Source organism: Asterias amurensis, chromosome 19 (assembly GCF_032118995.1).
Source record: "Asterias amurensis chromosome 19, ASM3211899v1".
In the NCBI taxonomy this organism is placed as follows: Eukaryota; Metazoa; Echinodermata; class Asteroidea; order Forcipulatida; family Asteriidae; genus Asterias; species Asterias amurensis.
In genome coordinates, this window is record NC_092666.1 from 8255382 (window position 1) to 8269053 (window position 13672).

The following is a 13672-nucleotide window of genomic DNA, read 5'->3' on the forward strand; positions in this document are numbered from 1 at the left end:
ATTATCCGATTGGTACTTAATTGTGGATAAGGCTTAATCTGGATTAGTCTGTGGATTAATCTGTTGTATCCATTAACGAACTATTTGTAAGCAAACCATGTACTTTTCTTTACCTGTGCCATTTCTGCTTCCATGATATGGACGTGTTCTGTGTACAAAGAAGAAACACACAAATTAATAAAAGTACACCTGTGTATAACTGATAGCAAGAATAATGAGATATTCTGAGGATGTAAGCTGATTGTGGCGTATGAAGATAATTCCATGTATTTTCTTAACTAAACCATTTATTTCACAAAATAAAAACACTTCTAACTAACAGCAACAATCAGTAATCATTACACCCTGAAAAATGCAACACAGCTAAGGATTGATTCACTTTATTTATTAAATAATTGTGATTTAGGTTTATCAATACACTGTGGTATGATAGCATTTTATATCCAAGCCTACATCCGTATGGACTGTGAAAGGGGTAACCCTGTTTCAGCCCTAGGGGTAGGTGGCAACGGCCTCTGGAAAAAAATTGTAGCCCAAACCTTGAGTGGCCTTCAGGCCTTGTGTGGCTGGCGACTTGCATAAATAAATACAAAATAAAAAATTAAAAAAGGGGTGTATTGGGTTATGATGTGCCTTAATTGGAGTGAAGAATTGCTTTTTGTATTAAAAATAATATCTTCAGTCTCCTAAACAAATCCTACCACCTGGTTTGTTGTGTGCAAATAAACCCAATTTTCACTTAAAGGCAGATTGTGAGTTTATTCTTTTATTATTGCTCAGTTTGCTTCAAGATCAGTTATCTCTCTTAAAGGCAGTGGACACTTATGGATATTACTCAAAATATTTATTAGCATAGAACCTTACTTGGTAACAAGTAACAAATAAAACATTGTGAGAAATGGCTCCCTCTTAAGTAACATAGTTTTCGACAAAGAAGTAATTTTCCGTGAATTTGATTTCGAGACCTCAGAATTAGATGAGGTCTCGAAATCAACTTGCATCGGAAAGCACACAACTTCATGTGACAAGGTTGTTTTTTCTTTCATTATTATCTCGCCACTTCGACGACCAATTGAGCTCAAATTTGTACAGGTTTGTTATTTTATGTATATGTTGAGATACACCAAGTGAGAAGACTGGTCTTTGACAATTACCAATAGTGTACATGGTCTTTAATGTAGATTAAAATCATGTTGCAGGTCATTGCCACCCAATAATTTAGGATCCTGTGTGTTTTCTCAATGCCTCCTTATCACTTGGCCGCTTATAGCATCTCTCGAGGTCATGACACATTAATACACAAGTTTTTGTCTATGCACTCCTTCAATCAACTGTCTATTTGTTCTATTGTTATACTCCCACCATAATCAGAAACTGCAAAATGTTGGATGCAACATTCAAAAGCATTAATAAATCATTTCTCATCTGCCAACATAATGATCTGTTACGTGCAGAAAGTTTTTTAGGTGGTAGGGGGTCTATGGTGTTGTACCTAAACATACATGAGTCTTTAGTACTGCTGCTGGAAAGCCCTACCTTGCTGCTGATATTTGATTAAAAAAAATGTATACTTAGTGCAATATCAAATAATGGTTCTCTAATGCAATAATAACACAAAGTAACATCTCTGCCCATTTGCATGTTAATTTAATTGTTTTGCTTTTTACACACCAATCTGTTTCAGTTGAACATTTTTCTAACGCACCATCAGTCAATCAACCAGCCAAGCATGACATTTGTAAGGCACTAGTCCCAGTGCCAATGCGTATAGCACTGCAACTTAAACTCTGGGATTGAAGATAGTTTTTGAAATGGCTTCTGCAGGAGACTGTCTGGTGCTCTGAGGAAGGTTATTTTACATCCTTGGTGCAGCAACAGAAAAGATACAATGATTATAAATGTATTTGTTTTTTTTAAATGTGAAGGGCTGAAGTTTTGGAGCAGGATTGCAAATTTCAGACGAGCTGTGTCTTTGTAAGCAATGAATAATGTCAATACAAAAACTACATCAATTTACTAACCATAGTCATCTTCTTCATCTTGATAAGTCGTCATCTTAGAAGAGTAGTCCAGCTAGATAAAACAAATCGACAGAAGATTACACTTAAATGGTTCCTAATTTTGTGGTGTTTTTTGTGTGTTATTATTTTTTGTTAAGATAACCATCGATCAATCATAAAACCTGCATTAAAATCAAATGTTTTAATACAATACGTGTGACAATTACAAATTAGCAACAAACTGTGATAGTATTATTTGCTTTTAAACCAAACCAAATAAAAATGACATCAGTTTACCTTAATGGAAATAACTGTTATGAAAAATAACTATTGTTGACTGTGGAGTAATATTTTCAAGCAAAAAGTAAAATAATTGTTTATGTTAATTAATTTATAACAGGAACTTTGGTGATGTGCATTCCAACAGCTTCCAAACTGCACTACATGCATTCTTACGGTGCATGATACACTCACTGTACATGCTATACAGTGAAAAACAGACTGTTCATATTATTTAAGTAGGCTATTTATATACATTTATCAGGTGATAATTCAGACCTTGTGTGTAGATTTTCCAGGCTTCACATTGTCCTTCTTATGATGTGAATCTGTCGTCGGTTTCCCTTTTTAACATACATGTACAAAGAAATAAGACTTTGAATAATGAACATCAAAACAAAGACACATGACTAACTAAAAAGAAAAAAAATACAGAATATTATGCTTTAGCCATGTTAAGCCTTATCTGATGAAGTTGTGCCCTGCTAGTAAAATTCAATCGATTTCAAGTATTACTGTGACAACATGTTTGTTATCAAAATGTGAACCAGCTTTAGTCTTTCAAAGAATGATAAAGGCCTAATAGTCCAGTCAATCTATCAGAAATACTGGCTTGACCTGGACAAAATTGCAACAGAATTGATTTCAACTGTTTTGGGTTCTATAGCCACCCAAGTTTAACATATCAAAAGTCCTCCAAAATCATGTTTTTCCATTTTCAGCTAATGGCGGAAAGTAATTAACATAATGCAAATTTGAAGGCTTTCTGACACTTGAATTTTGAAGGACTTTTGACATGTTAAACTTGGGTGTCTATAGAACCCATAGCAGTTGAAATCAATTCTGTTGCAACTTTTTCCAGGTCCAGCTGCAGTATGACAGGACTATAAGTTGCAATCGATGTCTGTCCAGATTTATTTACTTTCACCAAGTCCCCAAGTAAAGCAAAATATGTTATAACTTTTGTTTCAAATCCGGCAAAAAGAAATGAGAAGAATGTAGGATCTTAATATTCTTTTCATAAGTAATTTCTAACCACTTGCATATGTACACTTTTTGTCTTGCCATTTTTGGCATGTGTTGCATTTCCACAGTATCTGGTCTCTCCTTGTTTATAAGTTTCCAATCACTAATCATCACCACTAACCTTTGCGTTTGGTTTGTTCTACTTCCTTTGTTCTGGTTGTCCTCACTGGACTCTCAGGAATCTTAGGGATCTCCGCCATTTTGAACTGGTAAAACAAAATATAAAATAACTAATTGTTGGTTTAAGATGAAGAAGAACCGGCCCAAAATCAACCATCTGATTGAAATGAGTGATTTGAAGTTGTATGCATATATAGGGAAGGAGGCAGAAATACATTTTGGAGCAGTTTAAGGTTATAGAATACTTCAAAAAGAAATAACTACTGCCGATTATGACAAGACTGACATATTAACTTGCCCTATATTAGCCCCATAAATCGGTCCAATCCACTCCATATCCTTGGCCCCAGCGCCTCTGATATCAAAATCTTTCGCTTTTTTGAAAAACCATCTGAAACGATCTGCATCATGGAACTTACCGATCTAATGCTTCAGAAGTTGCAGATAGCCCTACACTTGGAATTGTTCAAATATGTATTACAGGTTTTGAGTAAAAATCCAATTTTGAGTGTAAATTTTTTCAACTATACCGCTCTTATAGCGCTACACACTACTAATGCCGATTGTCCCCGACCGTGTGCGTATTTTTTTCACAGGACACGCGTGGATAATTATCTTCACACATTCAAAAAATACCCAATCCGTGCTTTGTGTACAAACATATGGACACGCGTCTGGGAACTATTCTTTGTAAGCGTATAAATTGTTTCCTGGAATCAGAAACCAATGACATTATTTCGCGATCATATTTACATTGACGTTGGACGCCATTCAGTTCAGCATTTACATGTACTATCAGTACATGTAAAAGCAACAATCCATACGTTTTGTATTTGTATAAATGTGGAACCGTTGGCAGGGTGGAGGTGGGGGGGGGGGGGGGGCGGTCAGCTCGCCAGAGATTCTTCTTCAGTGACAAGTGACATATACATATAAAAATGCATAATTGAAATGTCGAAGTCTATTAAATGATTAAAACATGTATGGTAGGCCTATTGTCTAATTGTCATGATTGTACTTGTAGGCTGTAAATACCAGAGATTCTTCTTCAGTGACAAGTGACATACACATATAAAAATGCATAATTGAAATGTCGAAGTCTATTAAATGATTAAAACATGTATGGTAGGCCTATTGTCTAATTGTCATGATTGTACTTGTAGGCTGTAAATATCTGACAATTAAATAAAAAAAGGCTGGCTTGTCCCCCCCTTTCTAATTCAAGCTTGGGAAACAGACAATAAACCATTTACAAGCAATTTGTACGGCAGAGTTGGATTTGGTGTTTTAAAGCTTTGTATTTTTTCCCCGACAGATCACCAAGCACCATGGGACCCACGCAGGGAGATAACGCTGTCCAGCCTCGTTACTGAAGCAGTAGCGCTAATGGGGTGCATACACGTAGACCAATTTAAACTGAACAGTAAGATTAGGTTGTTGCATGGTTGGGAAAAATACAAGCACATAATTTTAAGCTGTTTTATTTTGTAATAATCAATAATTGAAACAGTATATCCCTTGCATGGATTATAACACACAACACAATGTCCACAGACGTACATTAAACTTACACTGTTTGAAGATAATGATAATACAAAGCTTCCCTTAAAGTATTAGTTGCTGAGGTGCTGTATAGTTTTTGAGAAATAAGTAAAACAATGTCATGAAAATAAGTTTTTAAAAGCTAAAATAATTTTTGTCTCATGATCAGTGAGACGAAAATTATTTTCATGACATTGTTTTACTCGTTTCTCAAAAACTACAGCTCCTCAGCAACGAATAGTGTCAGGGAAGCTTTATATGATCATTATCTTCAAACTGTGTAAGTTTAGTGTAAATCTTTATACATTGTGTTTTTCGTTCTACAAAATGTACATTAGACCCTTTAAGAAGGGAAAAAACAAGCCCAAAGTGTAAAAACTGAACTACACTTCCAGAGAGAGTAGCAATAATAATACTAAATTTCCAAAATAAAGTTAAATAACTAAATAAATAAATTAAACATGCAACCATGTTCCATAATTAAATGTAAAGAGTGTTATTTATTTAATTACAAATGTGGCTTAACAACATATACCACCAAATGTGATTTGAGGTTTGAGACTGGAAGTATTTATAAAAGTAAATGGACATTACAAAATATTGCGTTATCCTCTGTGTTGTACAGTCACTCTGACTATTTGTATGAATGTGAAGGCCTCCATCAGCGCAAGTATTTTTTTCCGATGACAGGGAGGGGTCCCAACGACCATGTTTTGCGCTTGCATGCTGGGAAGTTATTTCATCTCTAACATTGTCCAGGCTTAGGCTTATTCATAACGACATATAAACTCTTAATAAAAAGGGGAAACTGTTTTTAAAGAACACAACAAGTCTTTCTTTGGGGTTTTCACAGTACACATATTTCAGAATAAGATCATCTTTACTGACATAATCAAACTATTTATTAATGTTCTTACTAAAAATATAGATGAATGATTGCAGATACTTTTTTGGAAGAAGGGGACAGTTTTTAACATTATAAGAACCTTTAAATGGTGCATGAAGGCAATTTCCCTCTTTGTTCTCTCTTCTGTAAGTACCATACTTTTTTAACATACTAAGTTTTTAACACAATTAGTGAGCGTTTTATTCATTTTCTTTTTAAATGTCATGCAAATGTGTAATCGGTTTTACTGTAATAGTCCCTTAATATATAGGTGCAGACATTTTGTACAAATATTTTGTATAATATTGTGTTGTTAACCAGTTAACCAGTTGAACTGCATGTTATTTTGTTTAATTTTATTCTCTTGTTGAACAATTTCTTGATTAATGTTATTTTCTGTCTAAAGTATACCATCACACTGTTCACGTTGTTGTCTAGCGCTGAGCACTGAGGAAGATGATGAAAAAATAAATAATGGAACTATATTATGCATCTTTGTTTGTCTGTAACTTGCAGTCTCAAACGTCAACACTACAAATTAACTGACTCAGTCTGCCTTTACAAACTGCCTTAGGCCTACGTGATTACATGGGAATATATTATTAGTTGAAAAAGGCATACCTGATCGATTGAAAAGAATGCAAATGTCCCATACTGATTATTTTTTTGTTAAGAAACTGGACACTTTTGGTAATTGTCAAAGACCTGTCTTGTCACTTGGTGCATCTCAACATTACACAAAGTAAAAATCATGTGAAATTTTGAACTCAATTAGTCGTCGAAGTTGCAAAATAATCATGAAAGAAAAAATACCATTGTCACACGTATTGTGTGCTTTCTGCTTGATTTCAGAACCTCAAAGTCGTGTATCTTTAAAAGTGGAAGATTACTTACCAACTAAGTTTTTATGCTATAAAATATTTTGAGTAACTACCAATAGTGTCCAGTACCTTTAATTAAGGTTAACATATAAATAAGATTAAAAGACAATAATGAAGATTAAAAAAGAATAATCATGCTAACCCCCCCAAAAGGTAAACAAACATTCCAATGGTAAACAATTTAAAACACTCTCGCTGAAATTGACCAAGAAAACCTATACTAGAGTCACAATTTGGAGTTATTAGGGTTTGGGTACCTTTTTTTTTGACACTTCCACAAACTTAGAAAGTTTGAAGACGGTAAGTGATTGCGTTTTTCAAATTATTCCCGTACATCGTTTTGATTGCCCGCTTAGAAATTGCAGGCAATTTGGCTGCTTGCGCGTTGCTTCAAAATTGCCGCGTGTGACATCAAAGTTGCGTCAACAAAAGTTGCCTCAACGTTGCCAGAAAAAGAATTGCAAGCAACCTGGTTGCCAGTAAATTGCCCCGTGTGACAAGGGCTTTATGGCTTAACTTCTTCAAATTTTGTCTAAGCTAACTCAGCTCGGGTAATAACACCCCCAACAATTTAGAAATATAAAAGAGAGGGATATTAAAGTGGGGAGAGCATAACGTAAGTTTTAGCAATACAAACACGTTACAATTGCCTCTGGTGATTTCAGAGAGGTCGGGGAGTAGCCTACTCCCCGCTACTCCAAGTAGGCCTACCTAATTTTAATTAAAATCGATCAGTTGATCGCTGATCAGTTTCCCACACGCCGGAATCCTGACTAGAATGTTGCTTCTACATTACACGGCAATGGTTTGGCACAGGGTAACAATCGGAGTAGTTCCCATCACCCTAAAAGGACTTGGGTTTTTTTAATACAAAAAAGGAACGGAGTGGCACTCTGAACCATAGGTTGGGTAATCAAAGTTGCAAGAGAACTATGAAAGAAAAACACCCTTGTTGCATTACTTTGTGTGCTTTCAGATGCATAATAAAAGGCTTCAGCTGAAGTATTTTATTATTTTAAACACACACAGACCAGTTACCAGTTACAAATTATTTAGATACAAAAGTTACAAATTAAATTAAGTTTTCTTCGATTCAAAGACACAAATAAATGCGTCTGTCGCACCCCTTGTCACGTGTGCGTTGTAAATAATTGACTTTACCATATCAGGATCGAGACAATAGACCGATTGCCCTACACAACGTCACGTGACCTGTAATTGGTATTAAACATCAACAAACACGGCCTACTGCATAATATCAACGGCGTTAAAAGACATGATTAGTGTTGCACACGATGTCATGTGTTGTGCACGGAAAGTGTGGTTTTACATTGCCCTCATTGTAATGATTTTTCTGCCAATATTTTTAATAAAAATCTCATGAAGAATGAGCTGCAAATCGCTTTATTTTCACCCTCAAATTATTTGATTAGAAGGGGTAGCTGTCAGCTAGAGTCGGACACCTTCACGATCTCCCTTGGCACAGCTCGACTTCACGCCGTGCGCAGCGCAAAATACACGGCGCGAGAGCTTGCTCTCAAACCCAAGTATACTAGTTTACGTATAGTCTATACTAACCATACTCTCAAAATAAACTTCTTTTGTAGTAGAATACTGGTAATATCAAACAGCGAATGTGATTTAAATCAATTTTACAACATGCAACTTTATAAAAAAAGGCTTCGTTTCTAGTTAAAATTGTTATTTATCGAAAATAAAGCCAATTAAGGTCCAACGGTATACGAGTCTTCCCATGCCTTTACTGTGTTGCTGTGTTTTTCTATACCCATCTCTGGGGCCCAACTTCAGCTGCTTATAGGTCGATTTTGTGCTTAACGGGCGCACCTAGCAAATGTTTCATTTCATAAACTTGCTTAAAGTCATTGGACACATTCGGTAAACAGTATTGTCCAAAGCCCACACTTCGTGTATCACAGCTTATATAGAAAATAAAAAACCTGTGAAAATTTAGGCTCAATCAGTCATCGGAGTCGGGGGGAAAAACGGGAAAACCCACCCTTGAATCCGCACGTTTCGCCGTGTCATGACATGTGTTTAAAATAAATCCGTAAATCTCGTTTCTACGGCCACAGATCTACAGTCAAGACCCAAAAGCTGCATACACCTGTAGGACATCACTTCAATCTTCCTAATCACTCAAATTCTGACATAATTTTACAGGGCACAGAGGCACTAGGCAACCACAGAGAGACTGTTCGTTTGAGTAGGGAGAAACTCTGGATTAGACGCCTCCAGACCATTCAACCCCTTGTAGTCCAGGCATTATTTGATCGGACAAATTGCAACAGAAAGTATGTCAACTGTTTCATACTCAGAATTTTGTCCTCTATAACATATCAAAACTCTTAAGCAATCCGACTAGGGGGGGGGGGGGGGGGAAGTGTCGTGGCGGCCATTTTTTTCAAAATGGCCGCCCAAAAACAGAACAAGCTAAACCTGGCCACAAAAGAAAAATGGCCGCCATAAAACAGATATTTTCAATAATCTTCGCTTCTAAACGACTTAAGGCTTTAATTTGAAGTGCTTGACATACATTTTCTGGGGCCAGGAATCCAATCGTACCTGTTTTAATAAGCTAAACCTGACCAAAAAGCATTATTCTGAGGATGTGTCAATTATTTTAATACACCAAACATATTGGCCAAAACCACCTAAATTAGGGTTCCTGTTAAAACAAACTGCATGCATTGTGAACGACGTATAAGTCACATTATTTTAGTCCTGCATGTAGTTACCATAGCCTCAGACTACCTAAGTCGATAGTTCAACAGAAACATTGGTCAATATTCCTCAAAAAATCTTTTCGTCATCACTTTCACATGCATCTTGGGTTGAGTTAGTACAAGCCGATCCTCTACAGTTGCCACATGCATTTTGAATACAAAAAAGGAACGGAGTGGCACTCTGAACCATAGGTTGGGTAATCAAAGTGGCTAGAGAACTATGAAAGAAAAAAACCCTTGTTGCATTACTTTGTGTGCTTTCAGATGCATAATAAAAGGCTTCACCTGAAGTATTTTATTATTTTAAACACACACAGACAATATTACCAGTTACAAAATATTTAGATACAAAAGTAACAAATTAAATTAAGTTTTCTTCGATTCAAAGACACAAATAAATGCGTCTGTCGCACCCCTTGTCACGTGTGCGTTGTAAATAATTGACTTTACCATAAAAAAATCAGGATCGATACAATAGACCGATTGCCCTACACAACGTCACGTGGCCTGTAATTTGTATTAAACATCAACAAACACGGCCTACTGCATAATAACAACGGCGTTAAAAAGACATGATTAGTGTTGCAATTTTTTTTCTTCTTCAAAATCACTGAATAATATTCAGGAGTTTGTAACATGAGACCAATGCCAGTATTGGTTAAACACAGTTCGACCAACTAGGAAATTCCACGAGAATGTTCACACGATGTCATGTGTTGTGCACGGAATGTGTGGTTTTACATTGCCCTCATTGTAATGACTTTGCTGCCAATATTTTCGATAAAAATCTCCTGAAGAATTAGCTGCAAATCGCCTTATTTTCACCTTCAAATTATTTGATTAGAAGGGGTACCTGTCAGCTATAGTCGGACACCTTCACGATCTCCCTTGGCACAGCTCGACTTCACGCCGTGCGCAGCGCAAAATACACGGCGCGTGAGCTCGCTCAAACCCAAGTATACTAGTTTACGTATAGTCTATTCTTACTAACCATACTCTCAAAAGAAACCTCTTTTGTAGTAGAATACTGGTAATATCAAACAGCGAATGTGATTTAAATCAATTTTACAACATGCAACTTTATAAAAAAGGGCTTCGTTTCTAGTTAAAAATTTTATTTATCGAAAATACAGCCGATTATGGTCCAACGGTAAACGAGTCTTCCCATGTCTTTACTGTTAAGCAGTGTTTTTCTATACCCATCTCTGGGGCCCAACTTCAGCTGCTTAACGGGCGCACCTAGCAAATTTTTCATTTCATACACTCGCTTAAAGCCATTGGACACATTCGGTAAACAGTATTGTCCAAAGCCCTAACTTCGTGTATCACAGCTTATAGAAAATAAAAAACCTGTGAAAATTTAGGCTCAATCAGTCATCGGAGTCGGGGGAAAAAAACGGCAAAACCCACCCTTGATTCCGCACGTTTCGCCGTGTCATGACATGTGTTTAAAATAAATCCGTAAATCTCGTTTCTACGGCCACAGATCTACAGTCAAGACCCAAAAGCTGCATACACCTGTAGGACATCACTTCAATCTTCCTTATCACTCAAATTCTGACATAATTTTACAGGGCACAGAGGCACTAGGCAACCACAGAGAGACTGTTCGTTTGAGTAGGGAGAAACTCTGGATTAGACGCCTCCAGACCATTCAACCCCTTGTAGTCCAGGCATTATTTGATCGGACAAATTGCAACAGAAAGTCTGTCAACTGTTTCATACTCAGAATTTTGTCCTCTATAGCATATCAAAACTCTTAAGCAATCCGAGTTGGGGGAAGTGTCATGGCGGCCATTTTTAAAAATGGCCGCCCAAAAACGGATTTTTTTTCCCAATATCTCCGCTTCTAAATGACTTGGGGCTTTAATTTTAAGTGCTAAACATACATTTTCACTGACTAGGAATCAAATGAAACGTATTTCGTAAAGCTAAACCTGGCCACAAAAGAAAAATGGCCGCCATAAAACAGATATTTTCAATAATGTTTTAATAAGCTAAACCTGACCAAAAAGCATTATTCTGAGGATGTGTCAATTATTTTAATACACCAAACATATTGGCCAAAACTATCTAAATTAGGGTACCTGTTAAAACAAACTGCATGCATTGTGAACGACGTATAAGTCACATTTTTTTAGTACTGCATGTAGTTACCATAGCCTCAGACTACCTAAGTCGATAGTTCAACAGAAGCATTGGTCAATATTCCTCAAAAAATCTTTTCGTCATCACTTTCACATGCATCTTGGGTTGAGTTAGTACAGGCCGATCCTCTACAGTTGCCACATGCAGCCGAGCATTCTATTTCACGCTTCTTGCATGTGCACTTTAGTCTGTTTGGCAGCTGCAGCGGATCATCTTGAGGAGCTCTTTCAGAGCTGGTGGCAAATCCGTCTGCACGGGCACAATTCCTCCATCGCGCCAACCCCAGTCACCTGGCAGGAGCTCATCAGCTGCAATGCCCTTCCACTGTTGGACCTGGTAGTAGACACGAAGGCCGTGGTGTTTTGCTGCTGCCGATGTTGGCGGTAGATTTTGGGGTTGCACATGAGAAGTGTTGGAGGCGACCTTCTGGCAGAACCGCTTGTGTAGCACTACGTTGTATGTAAATGTATGTTTAGCACTTAAAATTAAAGCCCTAAGTCATTTAGAAGTGGGGATATTAGGAAATATCGTTTTTTTTGGCGGCCACCATTTTGAAAAATGGCCGCCATGACACTTTTTTTCCACTCGGATTGCTTAAAGGAACACGTTGCCTTGGATCGGTCGAGTTGGTCTTTGAAAATCGTTCTGTAACCGACTGTTGTAAAATGTATATGGTTAGAAAGATATTGTAAAAGTAGAATACAATGATCTACACAATTTCTTTTTACCCTGTCGACTAACACGGTCGGCCATTTATGGGAGTCATAAATGGCCGACCGTGATGGTTCGCGACGTAAAAAGAAAACCGTGCAGTTTCGAGTGATACTTGTGTGGATCATTATATTCTACTTTTAAAACATCTTTCTAACCATATGCATTTCATAACAAACGGTTTCAAACGCTTTTAATAGACCAACTAGTCCGATCCAAGGCAACGGGTTCCTTTAAGAGTTTTGATAATGTTATAGAGGACAACATTCTGGGTATGCATTAGTTTACAGACTTTCTGTTGCAATTTGTCCGAGGTTTACCCGTTTTTGCATGAAATGCCTGGACATAAACCTTTTGTTTTGCCGTATCCTTTTTCCCCACAGCCTTTTAGTCTGAGCCTCGTTCACTAATTAGTTACTTTTTCCCCACCTCCCCACCCTTGATATTGTCCTTTGTGTTTCCAGCCAGTCCCTACCCTTCAACCCCCCTTTTGTCCCCCTATTCATTGTTTAGCCCTTGCTTTTTTCTGTATGCTTCCTAACCCCATTCATGTATTTCCACTTCACTGCTTATGTTTCACTTAGTTACCTGTTCATGTTTGTTGTGTTGTCATTTAGCCTTCGAGAAAGACTCTGCTAGGGTCGAAACGTCAGGCCATTAACTATTTTTTGCGTTTTCTCAAAAAGTAAAGCATTTCGTAAAAATAATATTTCAAGAGAAGTCTTTCACCATTACCTTCTGTAAACGATGTAAGTTATTTGTATATCTGTGAACTTAAAAAAAAAATTCTGTTCCGAAAGTGTCCCATGGCTTTAAGTTTAAGCAAGGTTTTTTGCTTAAAGCGGTAAGCAAGCAAAAAGGGTACTTCTAATTAAAGTCTCTATATTTTGTTTAGGGCCCGTAGGTGCAGCGAATTTGCGAAGTAAACGAGTGTCTAAAATGTCTCAGAAATGTTATATAAAGTATTTTCTTCTTGTTCACTCTCAAGGGGCGCTTTGAACCATTACAACTATTACATGTCAGACAGAGAAGGTGATTATTTTTTTTTAATCGCCACTCTGCATTTATGTCGCCCGCCATTTTGTCAGCACCTTCTTCTTTTTTACTTAAGCAAACGATCTAAAATATTGCGTGCGCAGTTTGTTTACGTGCTTCAGCTAGCAACCGCTCGTGAAACAGGTTTTTGCTTAAGCAATTTTGCTTGCTACGTTATTGCAAAAATAAGTTGCTTACCGTTAAGCAGCTCTAAAACATTGGGCCCAGGTCACGCCATTGGTAGCGTAAGCCTATTTAATTCAACAACAGAGCAGCAAATAGCAAACTGCCGAAGCGTAT

The 13672-nt window shown here is 37.1% G+C and overlaps 1 protein-coding gene across 2 annotated transcripts in view; it reads right to left on the reverse strand.

Moving 5' to 3' along the window:
• Positions 1-13672, reverse strand: part of LOC139951592 (uncharacterized) — a 53088-nt gene that overhangs the window by 38467 nt on the left and 949 nt on the right. For both annotated transcript variants that reach the window (XM_071950554.1, XM_071950553.1), the window contains exons 2-5: positions 3427-3511; positions 2559-2623; positions 2022-2073; positions 114-148 (exon numbers count right to left, since the gene is read on the reverse strand). In XM_071950554.1, coding sequence (XP_071806655.1) covers positions 114-148; positions 2022-2073; positions 2559-2623; positions 3427-3505 — 231 coding nt within the window. In that variant the 5' untranslated portion in view covers positions 3506-3511. The remainder of the gene's footprint in view (positions 1-113; positions 149-2021; positions 2074-2558; positions 2624-3426; positions 3512-13672) is intronic.